At 46.5% G+C, this 22,621-nt stretch overlaps 1 protein-coding gene across 5 annotated transcripts in view; it reads right to left on the bottom strand.

Annotated features, from left to right (window-relative positions):
• The window catches only part of Wdfy3 (WD repeat and FYVE domain containing 3), a 255,135-nt gene that overhangs the window by 14,872 nt on the left and 217,642 nt on the right, over positions 1–22,621 (bottom strand). For all 5 annotated transcript variants that reach the window (XM_075942728.1, XM_075942727.1, XM_075942731.1 and 2 more), the window contains 14 exons: positions 20,444–20,564; positions 19,687–19,772; positions 17,907–17,987; positions 15,843–15,897; positions 15,539–15,658; positions 14,013–14,130; positions 11,517–11,623; positions 8,821–8,974; positions 4,713–4,804; positions 4,420–4,632; positions 3,951–4,098; positions 3,693–3,847; positions 2,825–2,983; positions 724–903 (listed from right to left, as the gene is read on the bottom strand). In XM_075942728.1, coding sequence (XP_075798843.1) covers positions 724–903; positions 2,825–2,983; positions 3,693–3,847; positions 3,951–4,098; positions 4,420–4,632; positions 4,713–4,804; positions 8,821–8,974; positions 11,517–11,623; positions 14,013–14,130; positions 15,539–15,658; positions 15,843–15,897; positions 17,907–17,987; positions 19,687–19,772; positions 20,444–20,564 — 1,789 coding nt within the window. The remainder of the gene's footprint in view (positions 1–723; positions 904–2,824; positions 2,984–3,692; positions 3,848–3,950; positions 4,099–4,419; positions 4,633–4,712; positions 4,805–8,820; positions 8,975–11,516; positions 11,624–14,012; positions 14,131–15,538; positions 15,659–15,842; positions 15,898–17,906; positions 17,988–19,686; positions 19,773–20,443; positions 20,565–22,621) is intronic.

Here is a 22,621-nt window from a genome sequence, read left to right as displayed (position 1 = left end):
GTTACAATGTTGAGAACATTAAGTCTTACAAATATTATCACCTAGAAGAAACCAAAGTTATAAGGGTCCTTCCAGACAGAAGGCTGTGCGGATGATAGTAAGAATCTCATACTGTGTTAAGAAGAAAGCCCCAGGACAGGGCCAGGGTAAGATGCAAATGAGTATGTGTAGCCAGGAAGCCAACAGGTAGGTTGCTATTAATTCCCAGGATTGCTCTGCGGATGGAGCACCATCTGCACAGGATGCCTCGCAGAAAGGAAGTCTCACACCTGATTTCCCCTTGCATATCATTCCAGCTTAGCAACGGATCTCCTCCTCGTCTACCTCAGAAGGCCTTGGTCTGCCAGGAGACTCTAGGGCAAGGCATTCATTTTATTCTGATTCATTTATTTATATATGAAACACCAACTTTTAAAGAAGCTACCATCTTCTGGTAACTTTAAAATTTAAGTAACCTGATAATTATTTTTCTCTCGTTCATTGACCCAGTGGTTAATAGTTTTTACTGTACAAAGAATTTCAACAAAGCGCTTAGACTGTTAGCAAGTCCTATGATTTACATTTTTGTTGTTGTTTGGATTATAAAGTTAATCATCCACTTGCTTTTCAAGCAGGTGCAGTGGCTCCTACATCGTGAATACACAACATGAATATCCATCAACTTTCCAAAGAGCTTGCGTCTGTGTTTAGTCTGGCCATATGTTTCCTAAACATTCTACTTACTGTTAACTCATTAATACAAAGAGCAGAAACGGGAGCTCGGTGGCCGCGGAGCTGGGTTAGAAAGGACAGTCTGTTCAAATCCCAAATGATGCAGGTTCGGTCTCGGGACCCGCTAACAATTATGTGATAGGCTAGCGATGCTGTGGCGCAGGTAACAGTGTCCGTGTGGCCAAGTAAAGCCTACAAAGGGAGGAAAGCGAGAAATCAGGCCAACCACAATGGCAGAGTAGCCTAGCTGTATCCAGTCTTCTAGTACCAGCAGAAGGACAGGTTCATTATTAGAGAGCCGGATGCCCAGAGCAGGTGCGGGGGTGACGGTCTAGACTCTCCTCCTTTCCATTCTTTTCAGCAGGATGGAAAATGGTGGCCCAGGCCTTTGAAGGAAGGGGGAATGTCCGCTACCACTGGTTTGGACTCTTTCCACTCTTCCCGGGATCATGTGCTGACTATGGGGCCAAAGTCGAGACCGTAAGCTAAGCTTCTTTCTATTCTTCTGCCATAAACTCTTTAGATGATTGTGAGCACCTGCGATTTTAAAGAGGATGAACCAAGTGCTCAGAAGTAAAGAAATTAAAATTGCATGGTTGTGGTACATGGTCCTAAAAGATGAAGGGTCTGGTCCTGACATGCCACTGCTACATCCTGCTGTGCTGCAGCTGTGTCTGCACTGGGTGGCTCCTTCCAGGACTGCAGCAGAAGAGCTAATGGAGCCCAGAACAGCAATGTGCGATGGTTAGGGAAGAATTAAGAGAAGTTTCTGATCAATGTTTCATTTACTGAAAATATGCTGCCTCCCCTGTCCCCAGTGGGACATGCTTGCTTACAGAAGGAGCTGCCTTAATTTTGTGGTCTTATAGACACCTGGAGATATGCTGGGCAAACACAGAACGCTGTTTTAAGTCCTAAGTCCACACTGACGGCACATGAGCTCAAAGTCCATTGGCTGCCTTTGAGTCGTTTCTGCCGGAAGTGTGGTTAGCAAGACCGCCAGCAGCCTTACCTTTGGTGCTGTGGAGAATGCCTTCACATGCTCATTGTAGTGATCAGAAGGACCCTTTGCTCCGTGTGGAAGGTTGTTGGACAAGGGACTTAATTCTCCCCATATACAGCTAAAACATGGTTTGATTTTTGCCTTTAAGATAGTCACATCTGAACTCAAGTTCTGGCTTTATCTCAAAGGTAACGCTGCATGCCTTTTATGCATGCCCTCACCCCCAGACACAGTAACTACCTTGTAACTTGAGGCTCAGAGTTCTGTATGAACAAATGAGATAGCTTATTAATAAATTGCTTTCCAAATTATATCCTAAAAACATGGATGTACCCTCCTTATTTTGAAAACACCTGTGATGAAGCCTCGCAGATCCAGCACTGCAAAGCAGTTTAATACTAGAAGGATGGTGCTGTGGGCAGAGGAGCCGAAACACAAGCCCTGGGCCCTGAATTCAACCCTAAAATCCACGGAGAGTTGAAAGCAGAAAATAGACTCCATTAAAAAAAAAAACTTTCACATTAAGTAAAAATTAATAGAATCAAATAATGATTAAGTAATCAAAACACTTGTCAGCAACACCATCAGTGTTCTGCTGACACGTGAATGAATCTGATCTGCTCTTAGGAATGACAAATGACAAACAACTAAGACTTGGTGGCCCAGCGAAGTGGAGCCGCTGTGGGGAGCATTAATGACAATCGACAGAAAACACACGTGGGTAAAGAATTTCTAAGAAACATTTGTGTTTAAGTACCCTGAAATATAGTCCCCAAAGACAACTTCATTAAGATTTTAAGAGACAGTTTTTGAGAAACAGCTTATTCTGATTATTGAAAAGTATTTCTAGTAAATTAATGTTTTGGGTCAGCTGCAATTCCAACACCTAGGTGGTTGGGGAAGCATGGGTCTGAAGACAGCCTAAACTACAGAGCTGGAAACAGTCTTAAGCCAAAAACAACATACAGCTTCACCCTCACAGCCAGACGACGCCTCCCCGACCATGCTCTGGGTTTGTCTGGAGTGGCTCTGGCCTAAGGAGGCCTTTGTAGTTTCTGGAGCCTGGCAGCTGAGCAAGCTTGCGCCCACCCTCTCCCCTGCTGTGGTTACCTGCTTAAGCGTGAGGGGCTTGGCCTTTTCTTTGGAGGTGCCCATCTCCCACACACACACCACCGTGCTTGTTCCGCCCGTGATCACGAGCTTGGGGTTGGGGCAGATGGCGCAGAGAATCTGGCCCCACTCTGACAGACATTCATAGACAGTCACTACCTGTCAAACAAAGTAGAAATGAGACGCAGGCCACCAAGTGCTGAGGAAGAGCTGCGCTGTGCTCCCGGGGAGGGCAGCCCAAGCATGCGCTGTCTCACTCTGGGCTGGGTTCAGTTGCAGTGGACAGGGTTCAGTTAGTGACAGTTCCCCTGAAGTTCTATCCCAACTGCCTAAGAGTGTCTAAGCTATAGAAGCTGCTAAGCAACAAAATTAAGAGACTGTGTTCATACCAGTCTGATTTTTACCCTTTTGGGAAAAATGATGTTCAACCTGTGTGATGGTAGCATGTCTGCCGTGAACATGCATGTTTAAGGAGCATTCTGCCCACAGAGAACAGTGCCCAGTGTGACCTGGGTGGGAGGAGCCGGCAGAGGGCAACATCTACCAGACTACCCGTCTGTTTCTCTAGGACACAGCACAGCTTTTGTGCTGTAGGAGGGGCTGCTTTAGGCTACTGTTACCATGATGAGCGGCCAGATTGTGACCTGACAACAAGAAGGGTATTTGGGTTGCAGAAATGGTGAGCCCTTTGCTGACTAGGATCTCTTAGAAGAATTTTGGAGTGGGAGAGAAGCTGTCAGCACCCAGGTCACAAGTTTCCTAGAAACACTTGGTCTTCAGGCTCCGAAACTGTTCCAGCTTCTCCGCAGCTGTTAAGCCAGGCTGTCCAGACTGCAGGGGAAGGATGAAGGAGGGAAGCAATGCACACCTTATCTGACTCGTAGGTCCCCAGTCTGCAGCTGAGGTCTGCATAGCCCCAGGCGAAGGTCTTGTTCCATGCCGGTGGGATAAGAACCTTGTTCTGCTCTACTGCAAGAATTCCTTTGTCTGTGCAGACAATCTGCCCCACAGGCTCTTTGAGTTCTGTATGGAAATCATTGCATTAAGACAGATGAGAATGTAGGACCTCAAGCCTCACACACAGAGCAAGCGTCCTGACCCCAGGCTCTGGTGCCCACTGTCCTACCTTTCACAGGGGTCAGCGAAGGCCTCAGGTTGTCTAGGTGGTGGAAGAAGAGCTTGTCACTGGTGACTCCCGGGGGGATGGAGATGCCGATGTTGTCTCCGTTGAGCCGACTCCTCACTCGCTTTGGCGGGTGAGGCTTCTTAAACAGCTGAGGAGGAGGAGGAGGACACACTTAGAGGGAGATGTCCTCAGGCCTTTGGATGCCAGGCACCATGGCTTCCTTTGCATACACTTTACATGTAACATCAACTATATCACCCCATTTATCATCTGAGGAAAGAGGTTCAAAGGCTGAGCCTAGGAGATGTACCACAGTAAGCAGCGACAGGTTACGGTGCCAGAGCTGGGGCCGTCATACCCAACACAAAGCTCAACTAACTTTCTGAAGACATATAATCTACTCAAACTAGACCTCGACTGGCAGTTATTTTCCAGGAAACGGACCCACGAAGGATAAGAACCTCCATACCTGCTTAGGGATCTGACCAAAGTTGTTAATGAAGCCAATGGTGGCCGTCTCCTTCAGAGGGTCGTTTATGTTGTAGATATCCACTTGACCCTCATAAAAGAGGTGATGGAAGACGTTGACAGCTTCCACTGCTGCAGGGCCCTGCTGCTTATAGCCGAAGATCAGGTCGATCCACTCGTGCAGGTGGGCGCTCACGTAGTCACACTCCAGAGCCTGGGTTCAGAGGTCAACAGAATGAAAATATCCTCGCTCCGCGTGCAGTCACCAACCAGAGAAGCCCAGCTTTCCCTTACCTCGCGGTGGACTCTGATGAACTCTCTCGGGTCTCCCTTTGCCCAGGGTGGAAGGATGACGTCTCCAAGCTTGGTGCCATTTTGTTTGCAGCCTGTGCAATTGGACACGTTAGGAATAAAGTGGAAGAGTAGTTTAGTGGTTGGCTGCCTATTAAAGAGACAGAAACTATGCTAGACTCATTGCCAGAGCTATTCAGCCTCAGCGCACAGAATACCCTCCCCTGTCCTGAGGCTGTTGTGGCCTTTCTCCAAGGCTGCTCCCTAGGGCAAGCCTCAGAAAGACTGCCAACATTCAAAAAAAGAAAAAAACAAAACAAGCAAAACTCCCTCAAGTGTCCTTCGGGGTTAACTTACAAAGTTAAACACAGTTTCTCCCTGGTCAGACCCTGGAGGCTCTGAGGCTAAGCTTACGGCTCACTAAGAGCAACACAGCAGTTTCTAGAATGCTGATAACTGCGAATCTCTTCAATGGCACATGTTGCAGTAACTTCAGCACATGAGTTTTCTCATCTGTTCACACACACACACGAACACACACACATACACACACTAAAGACAGAGTCTTTCTAGTGTGTAGCTCTGGCTGGCCTTGACTCACAGAAAATCGCCTGTCTTTGCCTCCCAAGTGCTGGGATGAAAGGCTAGGGCAACCATGCCCGGCTGACACTTAAGAGGCATCCACAGAAAACAGATATTTTGCAGTGATGATTCTCATTAAAAAATAAAATCTGAAACAATAAATTTTTGCAACATTAAAAGAAAAAACATTTGGAAAAATTAGAGCCTCTTGGCAGAAACAAAAACATCATTTTGCAATAAATATTGATCCTTATTCCATATAAACTTATTTAAGTTATATTAGATAATCTGAAAGTATTAAAGAAATAATTTGAGCCAAGTACAGTGGTACACATTTATAATCCCAACACTTAGAGGCCAGCCTCAGCTATATATAGCAAGTTCTAGGCCACCTTAAGCTACACAGTAAGTAATAGGCTAGCCTGGGCTAGAAAACAAGATTCCCAATTTAAGAAAAAAGAAAGAAAACATCTGCTCTGAGGTTTAAAAAATTAACTGGAATTATCATCTGGAAAAGAGGGTTTTTTAATGAACTAATTCTAAAAAGTCATCTTGGCTTATAATTCCCATAGGGACAAATGAGACGGCACCATGCTGGAGTTACCGAAACACTAAACCAGCGGCCTAACTTCGCCGCAGCTGGTTCGATAAACACTGTGCTGTTTCGTCAAGTAGCGCAATCTTCAAATTTCAGAGCACTGGGCTGCCTCAAAGAGACAGCCAGAAAAAACACTTCCTGCAGAAACCATCACGTCTTCATCGTTGTGACTTAATCATTTACAATGTGGTGGATGTAAAAACCAGTTTACTGACTGGCAGTGGTGGCGCACACCTCCAATCCCAGCACTCGGATCTCTGTGAGTTCGAGGCCAGCCTGGTCTAGAGAGCGAGCTCCAGGACAGGCTTCAAAGCTACAGAGAAACCCTGTCTCAAAAAACACAAACCACAAAGAAACTACCATGTGACTTACAAAGTCAAAAAGTCATCACTATAGTGACCACACACTTTACATGCTCCCTCTCAGCCCCTCAATCAATCCCCGCTCTGTGTATATGTCTGTGTGCGCACGTGTGTGCACGTGTGTGTGAATTACAGACAACTGTGAGTCACTCTACATGGCTGCAGGGAACTGAACTAGGACCCTCTGGCAAGATGGTCCTCACTCTTAACCATTGAGCCATCTTTCCAGCCCCACAGACCAAATTTTTGTTGATTAAAACCAAGCAATAATCCCTAGGCCTCTTTGAGAAATAATTGAGCTTTAGAGAATACTTATGTCAGACATATTTCTTCAGAACTACCAGTCATTTTAAAGGTATCTGAAGTTGGCACAGTCGCAAACCCTTAGTTTATGTATCCTGCAGGCCTTTCCCAGGAAAGACACAAGAACAGGAGCACAAACAGAAAACAAGCCCGTGCGCTTTCTCTCACGCCACTGATCTTTGCTCGGAGAGCGGAAGCCTGGTTTTGTTCTTGAGGTAAGAGTCATAGGACGACTCTGACCAATTTAAAGAGACCAATTCTGTGGCTTTGGTCATTCAGCAGGCACACAGCCAGCGTTTCTAGGTAGCTCCAGAACACCATTATGTCCCCGAGAAACCACGGAGCGGTTCAGTGTTCTTCCTGCACGTGGCAGTCACAGTGTGCGTGAGTCTGGGGTCTACCTGTTCTGAGGATGGCCAAAGCATCTCATGTTGTGTGACAACAATAGCGGAGCTGGGTTTTTACCACTCAGCATGATGCTTCTGAGGTTCCCCTATTGCTATACCGGGTGTGGAATGTCTCCCGAGGCCCTTGTTTGGTCAGACTGGTACTACAAGGAGGCTGGGCTCAGGGGTGGTCTTCTGGCCACTGGGCACGTTCTGAAGACACAGAGAAACACCAGTCCTTCCTGCTCAGTTCATTCTGCGTTCCAGTCCCAGGACAGTGGCCCTTCTACCCCACAAGCCTATGCTGCGATGCTCCCCTTCAGCATAGGCTGAACCCCAGGGCCAACCAGACTGTGGACTGAAACCTCCTACAGCCTTCTCATACGATCAGGTATATGTTGTCGGGTGGGATGAGTAATGTTTCACTCTGCACTTGAGCGCCTCACATGTGCTCATGCGTGAGTGCACTCACACACAGCTGACTGCCACGTGTGTCATGTGACGTGGCACTCACACACAGCTGACTGCCACGTGTGTCATGTGACGTGGCACTCACACACAGCTGACTGCCACGTGTGTCATGTGACGTGGCACTCACAGCTGACTGCCACGTGTGTCATGTGACATGTCACACACAGCTGACTGCCACGTGTGTCATGTGACATGTCACACACAGCTGACTGCCACGTGTGTCATGTGACATGTCACACACAGCTCATCTACGTAATGTATGTCATGTGACATGGCACTCACACACAGCTGACTGCCACGTGTGTCATGTGACGTGGCACTCACACACAGCTGAGCTGCCACGTGTGTCATGTGACGTGGCACTCACACACAGCTGACTGCCACGTGTGTCATGTGACATGGCACTCACACACAGCTGACTGCCACGTGTGTCATGTGACGTGGCACTCACAGCTGACTGCCACGTGTGTCATGTGACATGGCACTCACACACAGCTGACTGCCACGTGTGTCATGTGACATGCTGGGTGTGTCTGCTTAAGCTCTGGCTTCCATTCCGCACATGTAGGAGTGAACCACTAGCTTATGTAGTGTTTTTATGCTCACTACTCCTTTGGTTTTTCTGTAGACTGGGCTGGCCTGCACCCTAAGATCACCCCCACACCAGTCTCCCAAGTGCTTGGACGGCAGGTGAGCACCATCACGTCTGTGCTTAACCATTGAAACAACAGACATCAGGTTCTTAAAAAAGACAAACAGGAGCAGCTGGCTGGAATAGTCTAAAGTGGGAACCATGGATTTGATGCTTTCAAAGAAACCCTCAGAAGCAGAGATCAGCAAATCATAATCCACAAGACTGTAACTGAAGGCAAAGTCTCTTCCCCTAACTGGCAGGTAACAGAAGGAACATTACACATGGAGATTTTCTCTTTTCAAGACATGCTGATTTGGTACTCCCCCCCTGCCCCAACCTGGAAAATAGGGTACTCACAGGACAAAGAAACATGATTTAAATTATTTTTAAATCATAGTTAAAAAAAATGGGCATATAAAGTGATGATGCCTCTGGTAGCAGATAAGAATAAGATGCACGGGATTGTACACATCACCCTCGGCCATTGATAGGGTTTCAACAGTAGATGTTTCTCAAACACATTTTTTCCACTTTCTTTTCGCTGAACAACACAACCCCAACTATTGGATGCCGCCTGTGCCAGTGTTAAATTTCTCCCAGATTCCCAGTTGAACTGGCTCTTTTGAGGCATGAACTTGCTTTCCTGTGTTTCATTTAGACACTCAAAGCACTCAGCACGGCAATGTGGATTATAGGGAGCTTGCTGTCCAAGCACCGCAGACAGGCTTTGTAAGAGAGACTGCTAACGGTCCCAAGAAATGCCACTTCTACATACCCAGGTCAAAGTTGTTAGAATTGAACAGGAATTCTGGCAAATAAAAAAATTCTGGGATAAGTTCTTTCACATCTGCCATGTTGTGCTTTGACGCGGAGTACCAGGCCTCACGCACGCTGTGGAACATCCGGTCTGCCAGATCGAAGTGTCCACCCTGTGGGCAGAAGGAGGGAACAGAGTTTGTCAAGTTCAAGGGCTGAAACACTTCATACACCTTTGCCTACATTCTCATTTCTTGCCATCCTACATTAAACAAACAGAAGTTGAAATAATCATAAAATCCTTTTCTCTTTGGTGTATTCTTTACAAAAGATGCCCAGTATATGTTTTATAGTCAAAGTAAAATTAAAACAAAAAGATTGTAGACTATTAGTCTTTAGAGAGACAGCGAGACTATGAGGAGTAAGAATCTTCCACAAAGGATGAAGGCCTGTGGAACATTCTCGTGGGGACCCATGTAATTGGAAAGTCAAGTTCCTAAGTGTGAGCAGATGATTGGCCAGTTCTGCTCTTTACGTCAGCTCACAGGGTACCAGGTTCCACACAGGACTCCCATTCATGTCTGCCATTGGTGGAGTCCATGACTTTCTAGTGCATGTTAATGTAAATTAACACACCTAAGTTTTTGCTGCGATTCTGTTGGGTAGAAAGTTATCAGAGGTTAATGGTTGCTAAAACATGTTAATGTAGAAAGCATTTTTACCCACGCACCCTCAGTTTTCTCCTGTCAGACCCTGACGGTGCTTTAGGGAAAAGGAGCATTCGACAGTTGTTATAGGAAAACGCCAAAGGCCACTAAGGGCAGCTGAGGTCTCTTGCTTCTCCACTCTGTTCTGGGTACCCTGGCACCTTGCTGTCCCCACCCCCTTTGCCAGGCATATGCTTGCCTTGGGCCCTGTGTAGATCCCACTATGTTTCCAGGTGTTTGCAGGGCCCCTTCCCCCCTCTTCCCCAAGCCAACTCTGTTAAGTCGCCTCCCTCCCCCCACTTTCCACTCTTTACCTGCATTTCTGACACGGTTGATCACACTCTAAAAAACACTGCACAATTTACTCATTCAAAACAATGTGTAGCTGTCTCCTTAACTAACCCTGAAACTGCAAGATAGAGCTTTGTCCTTATCCCCAGATGTCCTTCCGGACAGCCCAAGAGGGACGTGTGCAGGGGGCTCAGCAAGCATGTGCTGACCACAGAGTGCGGGGGGGGGGGGGGTCAGCGGGCATGTGCTGACCACAGAGTGTGTGTGGGGGGGTTCAGCAGGCATGTGCTGACCACAGAGTGTGTGTGTGTGTGTGGGCTCAGCAAGCATGTGCTGACCACAGAGTGCGGGGGGGGGTCAGCGGGCATGTGCTGACCACATAGTGTGTGTGTGGGGGTTCAGCAGGCATGTGCTGACCACAGAGTGTGTGTGGGGGGGTTCAGCAGGCATGTGCTGACCACAGAGTGTGTGTGGGGGGGTTCAGCAGGCATGTGCTGACCCAGAGTGCGGGGGGGGGGGGGTCAGCGGGCATGTGCTGACCACAGAGTGTGTGTGTGTGTGGGTTCAGCAGGCATGTGCTGACCCAGAGTGCGGGGGGTGGGTCAGCGGGCATGTGCTGACCACAGAGTGTGTGTGTGGGGGTTCAGCAGGCATGTGCTGACCACAGAGTGTGTGTGGGGGGGGTTCAGCAGGCATGTGCTGACCCAGAGTGCGGGGGGGGGGGGTCAGCGGGCATGTGCTGACCACAGAGTGTGTGTGTGTGTATGGGTTCAGCAGGCATGTGCTGACCACAGAGTGTGTGTGGGGAGGGGTCAGCGGGCATGTGCTGACCACAGAGTGTGTGTGTGTGGGGGGTCAGCGGACATGTGCTGACCACAGAGTGTGTGTGGGGGGGTTCAGCAGGCATGTGCTGACCCAGAGTGCGGGGGGGGGGGGCGTCAGCGGGCATGTGCTGACCACAGAGTGCGGGGGGGGGTGTTAGCGGGCATGTGCTGACCACAGAGTGTGTGTGTGTGGGGGTCATCGGGCATGTGCTGACCACAGAGTGTGTGTGTGGGGGTTCAGCAGGCATGTGCTGACCACAGAGTGTGGGGAGGGGGCTCAGCAAGCATGTGCTGACCACAGAGTGCGGGGGGGGGGAGGTCAGTGGGCATGTGCTGACCACAGAGTGCGTGTGTGGGGGTCAGCGGGCATGTGCTGACCACAGAGTGTGTGTGTGTGTGTGTGTGTGTGTGTGTGTGTGGGTTCAGCAGGCATGTGCTGACCCAGAGTGCGGAGGATGGGGGGGGTCAGCGGGGGGGGGGTATCAGCAGGCATGTTCTGACCCAGAGTGCGGGGGGGGGTATCAGCAGGCATGTGCTGACCACAGAGAGAATATGGAGGAGGCAATTATAACCATGGGCACAGAATAGGGCCTTTGAAAATAAAACACTTGCTGAATTCTAGTTAAGACTAACCCTCCAGTCCCCTCCCTCCACGTTGGAATATTCATGCTGTTTACTCTAACTACAGGACCCTGGCACTTGTTCATCCTAAATGAATCTCGGTTTATTTATCAATTTCGGCTTAGCAGCTCTCAGCTCAGCTCTGAATCACCAACTTGTCACTACTAAAGCTCCATAGTGCTCCTTCTAAGGTCACATTTTTTTAAGAAAAGACAATTTTAAATGAAAGTAGACTGAATTAGAATGGTAAAAATTCAGAATTTGAGCTTTACCTGAAGCCGCAAGAATATCTGTGTGAAAGGCTCCATTCTGACGAGATATGAGGCCACAATCATTGCCGACGAATAGTGGGTGCCGTAGTGGTATGCTGGAGTTTCTCCTGCTCCAGACAGTTGGGGCATCATTAAAACAAAAGGAAATAAGAAAAGTAAACTTGGTGTTAATCAAATCAGAAGGTTTGAAAATGTTAGCAATTGTGATAGGTAACCGGGACACCAAATGCAGCCAGTGCCAGGGATGGGCAGCAAGGCCACTTCAGCCCCACTAGCCTCAGGTACATCCCATCTGCAGGCACCGAGGACAGGCCTGCTGGATTCTCTCCTGAGAGAAGCGCACCTGCCGTGGTTAGTTTGGGGCTCCGCAAGCCATCACCCACTGAAGCAGAATACCCACTTAATGGCTACTAGTTTCTATTAGGTTATAGCTTGTAATGATACAGTTCTCTAAACTGTTATCAACAAATGCAGTGCAATAGTATGTATCATTATTGTATATCTTCCTTGGCAGTCAGGGTGGGGAGAGGGGCAGAAAGAAAATGGGCACAGGCATATAAATAGGCTTAAAATCAAAAGTTCCCCCCTTTGCTTTATATACTTGAGGGAAAATCCAAGTCACTAAATATAATAAATTGTATAGTTTACAAATTTCATCAATTCATAACTTTAAATGAAGGGCTTTTAAAAAAGTACCTAAATGAAATTAAAGGAAACACAATTAATGTGTAGTTCCAGACTAAATATTAGTAGAGACCAAGACAGAGGAGATAGTTTCCTGTCAGGGCTCTGCAGACAGCTTCAAACACCTTAGAGATGGCCACAAACTGGCTTGAAAATTGAATTTTGATTGCAATCACGCATGTGCAGCTGTGCACACGTAACACACAAGCAGCAATCACGCATGTGCAGCTGTGCACACGTAACACACCAGCAGCAATCACACATGTACAGGTGTGCACACGTAACACACCAGCAGCAATCACACATGTACAGGTGTGCACACGTAACACACCAGCAGCAATCACACATGTACAGCTGTGCACACGTAACACACCAGCAGCAAGCACGCATGTACAGGTGTGCACACGTAACACACCAGCAGCAATCACACATGTGCAGGTGTGCACACGTAACACACCAGCAGCAATCATACATGTGCAGCTGTGCACACGTAACACACCAGCAGCAATCACACATGTACAGGTGTGCACACGTAACACACCAGCAGCAATCACACATGTACAGGTGTGCACACGTAACACACCAGCAGCAATCACACATGTACAGCTGTGCACACGTAACACACCAGCAGCAAGCACGCATGTACAGGTGTGCACACGTAACACACCAGCAGCAATCACACATGTGCAGCTGTGCACACGTAACACACCAGCAGCAATCACACATGTGCAGCTGTGCACACGTAACACACAAGCAGCAATCACGCATGTGCAGCTGTGCACACGTAACACACAAGCAGCAATCACGCATGTACAGGTGTGCACACGTAACACACCAGCAGCAATCACGCATGTGCAGCTGTGCACAGGTAACACACCAGCAGCAATCACACATGTACAGGTGTGCACACGTAACACACCAGCAGCAATCACGCATGTACAGGTGTGCACACGTAACACACCAGCAGCAATCACGCATGTACAGGTGTGCACACGTAACACACAAGGAGCAATCACACATGTACAGGTGTGCACACGTAACACACCAGCAGCAATCACACATGTACAGGTGTGCACACGTAACACACCAGCAGCAATCACGCATGTGCAGCTGTGCACACGTAACACACAAGCAGCAATCACGCATGTGCAGCTGTGCACACGTAACACACCAGCAGCAATCACACATGTACAGGTGTGCACACGTAACACACCAGCAGCAATCATGCATGTGCAGCTGTGCACACGTAACACACCAGCAGCAATCACACATGTACAGGTGTGCACACGTAACACACCAGCAGCAATCACACATGTGCAGCTGTGCACACGTAACACACCAGCAGCAATCACACATGCACAGGTGTGCACACGTAACACACCAGCAGCAATCACACATGTACAGGTGTGCACACGTAACACACCAGCAGCAATCACACATGTACAGCTGTGCACACGTAACACACCAGCAGCAAGCACGCATGTACAGGTGTGCACACGTAACACACAAGGAGCAATCACACATGTACAGGTGTGCACACGTAACACACCAGCAGCAATCACACATGTACAGGTGTGCACACGTAACACACCAGCAGCAATCACACATGTACAGGTGTGCACACGTAACACACAAGCAGCAATCACACATGTACAGGTGTGCACACGTAACACACCAGCAGCAATCACACATGTACAGGTGTGCACACGTAACACACCAGCAGCTTGCAGGCATATTCACAGGTGTCAGAGCACTAAACAGTGTTGACTTTTGAAAGCAAAAACGAAGCCAAAGGCAGAAAGAGTGCCTCACCATTGGGGTCCTCCCAGTCCTTATACCGCTTCTTATACTGGGCCAGCCGTTCGTCCGTCTGTGCGCCCATTGGCTTAGCCAGGTTTCTGAATGTCTTGGGATTAGTAAGATCAACCTCCTGAAATATGAAACAAAACCCAATGCTGAGTTACCAGGCGCCCTTCTCAGTGTGAATACAGCAACTGTGACGGCAGTGACCCTATCTGTGTGCCGGACTGAAACAACAGAGTGTGTGCCGTTTACACATCTTACATTCAGAGCAGCCCCGCTCGACAAATGTTTTGGAAATTATGCATTTCACAGGAAGACACTTGGGATTCCGGTTGTAGGAAGGAAGGTAACAGGGATATACTTTTAGTTCTTAACAAGGACACAGAAGGACATTGCAGACCAAAAGCTCCCATTTGGAGGACGGAGTCTTTCTAGGTTTCCTCCCGCCCTTCTACTTCCTTTTACTTCATTCCTCAACGGGTGCCTGGCAATGTTGATAGGGGCAGAAAGAAGGGAGAGGCAGGATGCCTCGGCCACTGATGGATGGGTGCCTGGCAGTGTTGATGGGAGCAGAAAGAAGGGAGAGGCAGGATGCCTCAGCCACTGATGGATGGGTGCATGGAAGAAGGTGTCATATCTTACGATGACATCACAGAGCTGGGGTTGCACCTGTATAAGAAGTGAGGGCCCTTACTACCTCCGCACAAAAATGCACTGCTTTTGTTTTTCTAACACTCTACAATTTGTAATTTAAAATTTTCTTTTTCAGAAGAACTGGAATATTTTCACCTCATGAATCTTTCCCCTTGAAATGTATTCATTCACCCAGCTGAATCAGCTTCACGCATCAAGTGTACCTTAGGCTAGCATCTTTCTGAGGACAAAAGCTTCAATTTCTCTAGAATACGACACGTAAAATTTCTGATCATTTAGGCAGCTTGATTCTAGCAAGAGACAAAGTTAGGTGGATGTCTGATTTGAGAGTGACCAATCTTTCTCCTCCTTGCTTACAAATGCCAATCATGCCTTACTCCGTTGGCTCCTGCTGCATCAGATCCAGTGTCATCTCCACCAAACAGGAAGTGTCAGCAGACAGAAGTGAGAACAAGTGTTGCATGCCATTGACTTGGAGCCCCAAGTTACGAGAATCCCCCATGCTTGTCAGGAAAGCAGAAAACAGTCCTCCTATGCAGCGGTGCTATTTTACAGGAAGGGCCACTCCCAAGGTTTTCTAGACAACAATTCAATCTGCAAAGGCAATTTCTGACACTTCCAATGGATGCAAACTGATCAGCACCAAAGGAAACTGAATAGACATGGTGAGCCAGTGCCTAGTACCAAGGGAGGGACTCTCATTATCTAACCTTTGGTATATTTTATATGCCCAATGTACCCACACTAAATGCCCTCTTGTCTTCCTCATATAGTGCCTGTGCCGATGAGGGAACAGTAGACCGCAAAGAAGCACAGGGGAACTGAAGCTTCCCTCATTTATGAAAATGTATTACACTCGGGTATAATAACTGGAAGCTTACCTCGGAGTCGTAGTCTGCGAGAATCCAGGGGAAGACGGGGTACTGCATGAGGTCATTGTAGGATCTGCCGGCCAGGGTGTTCAAGTGCATCAAATACTGGAAGTTGCTGATTTCACCTCTCTTAGGAAAGACAATAAAGGGACACATCTTAGAGTGAGTAATTAGTTTTGCTGTTTAAAATTTTTTATGTGCAAAAATGGACATAAAAAAAGGTTTCCCATAAAAGCGCAATCTCTCCTCTGTGGCTACATTTATGGACCGTGACCTAGGAGGTACAAGGAACCTTCTGTGTGCTTGTGCTTACCTCCCACCTCTGGGTCACAGACTTCTCGCCAACCAAAGTACTGAGCAATCCAGACCTAAACACAGAAGACAGTCAGCTGTAGGTCAGAGTTTTCAGTCCGAATAGCTTTCCAGCTGACACATGTCAGTCTCCTGTCTCCAGATCCTTTCCAGCCCACAGAACGGTTCATGTGGGTCGTGAATCATTTTATAGGACTATGAGGAGCACTTTGAAACACAAAATAGCTGAAGCAAATGAAAATTCAGAAGTCACAATATACAGCAAGGGAGGCATTTTTTTCTATGAACTGTGTTTCACTATTCATGATTTAACCTTAGCGTCGGGGGACATAGCACTGTGTATACATGGCATTATCCACCATGGGTAAAAGACCTGGAAAACCCTGATCGAATCCAACTTTGTAACCACAGTAGGTATGCAGCTCCTGAAATAAGTGATTGACAGTGTGAGAATCTATGACGTTAGCATTGCTGCTCTGTCAGAGTGTTATAAAATGCTCTTTAAGGTTATCCAAACTATGCATTAAAAAATAAACCATTGGTCCAAGAGTCATTGGCTATCCCCTTTATTATCTGAAGGGGAGGTAGATGGCACACCTCAGGTTCGGTGGTACAGGTACCATTTTCTACATTTATAAAGTCCTTCCACCAGGCAAAGTGAACATGCGGACTATCCCTGGGAAGGACCACAACATTCCTCAGTACTGAAACGCTCCCCTTCCTGTATTTATGTTGACAACAAAAATGTGTGGAGCTTTTAGGACCTGATTCTGAGGTTAACAAAAGCATGTACTGAGAATTTTTATTCGCTACTGATAAAAGAAAAATAAAAGGAACTTTTTATTAACTTAATGTATTCTGATGTGCACAGATTGAAAAGAAAATTCATTTGTAAAAAACTCTATTAAGTTTTTACACTGTGTATGTGTATGTATGTATGTGTGTAATTTGTTTAATCTCACAACACCACTTCTTCCCAGGTGGCCTGTCACAGAATGATGGCAAACAAAGCTGAATGTATGGATTCTTGAAATGGCTGCAGCACCCAGAGGATCCTCTGATTAAAAGGAGCCATGGGGGAGCTCGGAGGCAAGGGTGATGGGCTTGTACCCAGAGCCAGGGAGTTTAAATTTAAAGACCAGAGAACAAAAGAGGAAGGAAGGCTGGGGCATCTGTAGAAGTAGAGGTGTAATCAAGACCACAGTATAGAGACATCCCCTGTCAGCTGACGACAGGAACTCAAGGAAAAGTGGGCACACGAGAGGGGTAGCTCAGTCAGTTGACAGAGTGCGAGTGTACTCTTAATGAAAGCAAAAAAACGTAATTTAAATCTGAAGTTTAAGTGACTAATGCAGAAAGCTGGTATCTATTCAGTAAAAGAAATCAGTCTAATAAGGGCAGGATACAAATGGAGAATTTCTTGTGTATCAATTTGGTTTTGCATATCAAGAGCCTTAGTGTAGTGGCATTTCATTGTATTTTAATAAATAAAGCTTGCCTGAAGGTCAGAGAGTCAAACAGCCTTACTGGTCAGCCTTACAGACCAGGCAGAGGTAACACACACCTTTAATCCCAGTCCTAGAGAGGATTATAAAATGGGAAGAGACAGTGCTCAGACAGTCTCATTCTGAGATTCCTGGAGGCAGGATCGCCATTTCAGACTGAGGTCGAGGTAAGAGCCAGTGGCTGGCTGCTTTGCTTTTCAAATTTTTAGGTTGAACCCCAATTTCTGTCTCTGAGTTTTTATTAATCTTGCATCACTTTATACACTTTACTTTATTATAGACATTTTATACATTAAAAACAAAGTGTTCTTTAGTACTATAAGAAAACCTGGAAAAGGTCCCATCAGAAAGTCAGAGAATGCTTTATACACCTGAAGAATACTAAAGGTTATATTTCCAAAGAGAGTTTGAAGATGAGAAATATTCACATACAGCACTAAATGAAAGAATAAAAGCTTGTATTTTGAGAATTCAAGTTTTTAAATACCGAATAATTCTCTCTAGATATAAGTCACCTTGATTTCACAAAGAAATGATTTGAACATCAATACATGGCTTACCCTTGTTCCACACTGGTGTTTGGTCTCTGACCGGAGACAGACTCTGAGCTGTCAGTGAGAGATGGCACAACTGCCAGGAACCTAAAAAATTTAGAAGTGAAAATGAAGTCTCAGTAGGGGCCACATGGAGCCCTAGAAACAAGGGCAACCCCCATATCTTTACTGTGCCTGACCCTGTGACCAGGATGCTGACACAGAGGCCCACAGCACCTGTGCTGTCACATGAAGTGGGGAAGGGGAAACTGAGTCAATAAATGAAGAGCTAATGAGTGTCTGCACCTAAGTAGTCACCTGACAGCAGGCACGACACGGCCAAACTAACATTAAAACAGACATCACTAATTGAACGTGACATGCAAGTGCAACTTTCCTGCACTACTGTTAGCTTTTGCAGGCTCGTGACGTCAGTATGTGTTTCAAATCTCAAAGGAGAGCTGAAGGGGAAGCCAGGAGAGGACCTGGACCTTGAGCCTGCCGTGCACAAAGACATTTCTGAAGGAAAGACAAACGCATCTCTCCCAGCACCCCACAGTTGTGCAGGTTAAACTGCGTTGCCTCCGCAATGGCTAAGTCAGACGAGTGGGTGGGGTGTCACTCGGTCAGCCCTCGCACAGGAAAGGAGTCTAGGGACTGTATTTGAACATGTCATTTCTGTGCACAGGAAAGGAGTCTAGGGACTGTATTTGAACAGGTCATTTCTGTGCACAGGAAAGGAGTCTAGGGACTGTATTTGAACAGGTCATTTCTGTGCACAGGAAAGGAGTCTAGGGACTGTATTTGAACATGTCATTTCTGTACCACACACAAGTCTTCTGCTATCTACAGTTTTGGTTTCTGCCATTTAGTTACCTATGGTCAAATAAAGAACATAAAAATGGTTCAAAAATATTAAATGAAAAACTCCAGAAATAACTTTTAGATGTTTCACCAATGATAAAACATACTAAGAACTGATCAGCAGTTTTAGCAGCTATGCTACTTTTTCTTTTCTTTCTTTCTTTTCTTTTTTTTTTTTTTTTTTTGGTTTTTCGAGACAGGGTTTCTCTGTGGCTTTGGAGCCTGTCCTGGAACTAACTCTCTAGACCAGGCTGGTCTCGAACTCACAGAGATCCGCCTGCCTCTGCCTCCCGAGTGCTGGGATTAAAGGCGTGCGCCACCATCGCCCAGCCGCTATGCTACTTTTTCAACAATGAAGGCATTCAACTTCTTTTCCAGGGCTGTGAAGACTCTCAAGAGGATCCTGTTTCTATGGGAACTCATTCTGGAGCTCCACAGAAAGGTAAGGAAAAAAGTGGAACATTTAGAACCCAAAAGCATTACTTTTCAACTTTTACTTGATTTATTATTACCGTGTACATGTATGTACACCGCATGTGCAAAGGCACACGTGTGGAGGCTAAAGGGACAGCCGTGGAGCTGCTTCTCTTCTACGTTTTGTGGGTTCTGGGTTCGGGATCAAGTGCTTTTACAACTGTCAAAGGCTATTTAATCACAAAGTCTGAGACTAAAAAGCAATGCTTTAGTGGGCTGGAGAGATGGCTCAGTTCTCACTCTGAGTTACCAGAAGGGAGACAGCTATTTCAGGAGGGAACTGGCACCATCCTAAAAGCTAGGAGGAGGAATCCCATTTCAAGAGGCTGGGAAATAAAAAGAACACTACAAAGACATCGACTCACTGGCCTGGAGTCTGGATTTTATGCACCTAGCAGAACAGGCTGCCAATGGGCCCCCTCCCATTTCTTCCCACAACAGCGAATAAGGGATTCCTCATGAACGAGACCTTTGGTAGACTTTATTCCGAATTCCCTTTTGAAAAGCCAGGAGGTAATTCCGTCCATCCCCAGAGAAAACTTCAACAGCGATAGGCTGAAATGGTTAGAGAAAAATAAATTATGAAACAGAACATAACAAACACACCAACTTCCCCACCGTGAAGTCCTACAAGGTTGATGAATTTCTCCACTGGAAAATATTTTAGCCTCATGAATCCTCTGTACATTAAGCCATGTAATCAAAGAATTTTCTTTCTTTCTTTTGTTTTTTTTGTTTTTTTGAGACAGGGTTTCTCTGTGGCTTTGGAGCCTGTCCTGAAACTAGCTCTTGTAGACCAGGCTGGCCTCGAACTCATAGAGATCTGCCTGCCTCTGCCCTCTGCCTCCCGGGTGCTGGGATTAAAGGTGTGCGCCACCACCGCCTGGCTACTGGAATTTTCCTATTCTTCTCAAAATTAAAGAGATCTTTAAAAACAAAATGATAAATAGTAACTTAAAGATTCTGTTCCTAAAATGATGAGGATGTACTTTTTACATGAAAGGACAAAATGTGCACTTGAAGACTAGAGAGAGATGCACAGTGGAGGAGCAGTAGAACTCAGACTGTTTAAGGAAACACAGATGCATCCTAAGGGCCATGGCCCTTGGGTTCCCAGTCTCCAAGGTGCAGTGTGGATGCTGCAGTTATCACCATACCGATCCATTTAAAATACTACATTTTCGGACCAGGAATGGGGGGAAACATTTAGTGGGCCACCAACTCACCTGCAGGAGGTACCTCCTTTTATGCACCTCCTTGATGTCTTCATATGCAAAAATGCTGCATGTTCTCTTGAGTTGACTGGGGCCTTGTCTGGCTCCCCGAGGGATAATCGGCTCATGCATACTATGAGTAGCCAAGAGAAAAAGGAGCAAAGAAAACACAACAGTAGGTGGATAAACTCATTGATTAATGAAGCAGACACCATTTCCAACACAGGGCCAGGAGGGGAGACAACATACAGAATTTCCAGCTACAAATGTGGTTAGGAGAGCACTCTACTGTCTCCTATGAACAAGGAAACCCCTTTCGAAGAGTTTATTTTTGTTGGACCAGCCTTTCTATTAAGCAGTTGGACAGGGTCTAAGCCAGTAACATACGCTCTATTTTTTTCCAAAGCAGAATAAAAACACTTAAAACATTTTAATATAGATCTAATTTTATATGAGGAGTTACAAAACATGGCTTCATTTTATTTTTCAAGAATCATAAAACACAATTACAAAGGTTTTTTTTATTTTTTATACAGAAGAGGGGCTCATTAGAGTCACAGCTTGGCCGAGACTGTTGAAGAAAGCAATTATTTGTGATATCCTCTAGGAATGCAGAGGCCCTGTCTCATTAACTGTAGTGTTAGATGCTCAGAATGCTGAAGAGGAGACAAAAGCCCACATGTGTGTTCTGACCACTTACTGCTCTAGTACCTACAATGACCTCATTCATGACTGGGGGAAGGAAAGGAAGATAAAAAAGAGCCCAGCTAGTCATCCCGTGTGGGCTCTGGTTACCCCACTTCCAGGACACTCAAAGTACAGTGTAGTTTCTGAATGTGCTCCTACCACCGTGTGCACATGTGTAGGGTGTATATGCATGTGTGCAATGTGTCTAGGTGAGTACATGTGTAGTGTGTATATACATGTGTGTATGCTGGTGCACAGGCACATACGTATGTCTAAGTGTGTACATGTGTAGCGTGTATATGCACGTGTGTATGCTGGTGCACAGACACATACGTATGTCTAAGTGTGTACATGTGTAGCGTGTATATGCACGTGTGTATGCTGGTGCACAGGCACGTGCGTATGTCTAAGTGTGTACATGTGTAGCGTGTATATGCACGTGTGTATGCTGGTGCACAGGCACATACGTATGTCTAAGTGTGTACATGTGTAGCGTGTATATGCACGTGTGTATGCTGGTGCACAGGCACATACGTATGTCTAAGTGTGTACATGTGTAGCGTGTATATGCACGTGTGTATGCTGGTGCACAGGCACATACGTATGTCTAAGTGTGTACATGTGTAGCGTGTATATGCACGTGTGTATGCTGGTACACAGGCACGTGCGTATGTCTAAGTGTGTACATGTGTAGCGTGTATATGCACGCGTGTATGCTGGTGCACAGGCACATACGTATGTCTAAGTGTGTACATGTGTAGCGTGTATATGCACGTTGGTATGCTGGTGCACAGGCACATACGTATGTCTAAGTGTGTACATGTGTAGCGTGTATATGCACGTGTGTATGCTGGTGCACAAGCATGTGCGTATGTCTAAGTGTGTACATGTGTAGCGTGTATATGCACGCGTGTATGCTGGTGCACAAGCATGTGCGTATGTCTAAGTGTGTACATGTGTAGCGTGTATATGCACGCGTGTATGCTGGTGCACAGGCACATACGTATGTCTAAGTGTGTACATGTGTAGCGTGTATATGCACGTGTGTATGCTGGTGCACAGGCACGTGCGTATGTCTAAGTGTGTACATGTGTAGCGTGTATATGCACGTGTGTATGCTGGTGCACAGGCACATACGTATGTCTAAGTGTGTACATGTGTAGCGTGTATATGCACGTGTGTATGCTGGTGCACAGGCACATACGTATGTCTAAGTGTGTACATGTGTAGCGTGTATATGCACGCGTGTATGCTGGTGCACAGGCACATACGTATGTCTAAGTGTGTACATGTGTAGCGTGTATATGCACGCGTGTATGCTGGTACACAGGCACATACGTATGTCTAAGTGTGTACATGTGTAGCGTGTATATGCACGCGTGTATGCTGGTGCACAGGCACATACGTATGTCTAAGTGTGTACATGTGTAGCGTGTATATGCACGTGTGTATGCTGGTGCACAGGCACGTGCGTATGTCTAAGTGTGTACATGTGTAGGGTGT

Source organism: Microtus pennsylvanicus, chromosome 12 (genome assembly GCF_037038515.1).
Source record: "Microtus pennsylvanicus isolate mMicPen1 chromosome 12, mMicPen1.hap1, whole genome shotgun sequence".
Taxonomy (NCBI): Eukaryota; Metazoa; Chordata; class Mammalia; order Rodentia; family Cricetidae; genus Microtus; species Microtus pennsylvanicus.
This window is presented reverse-complemented; position numbering and strand designations above follow the sequence as displayed.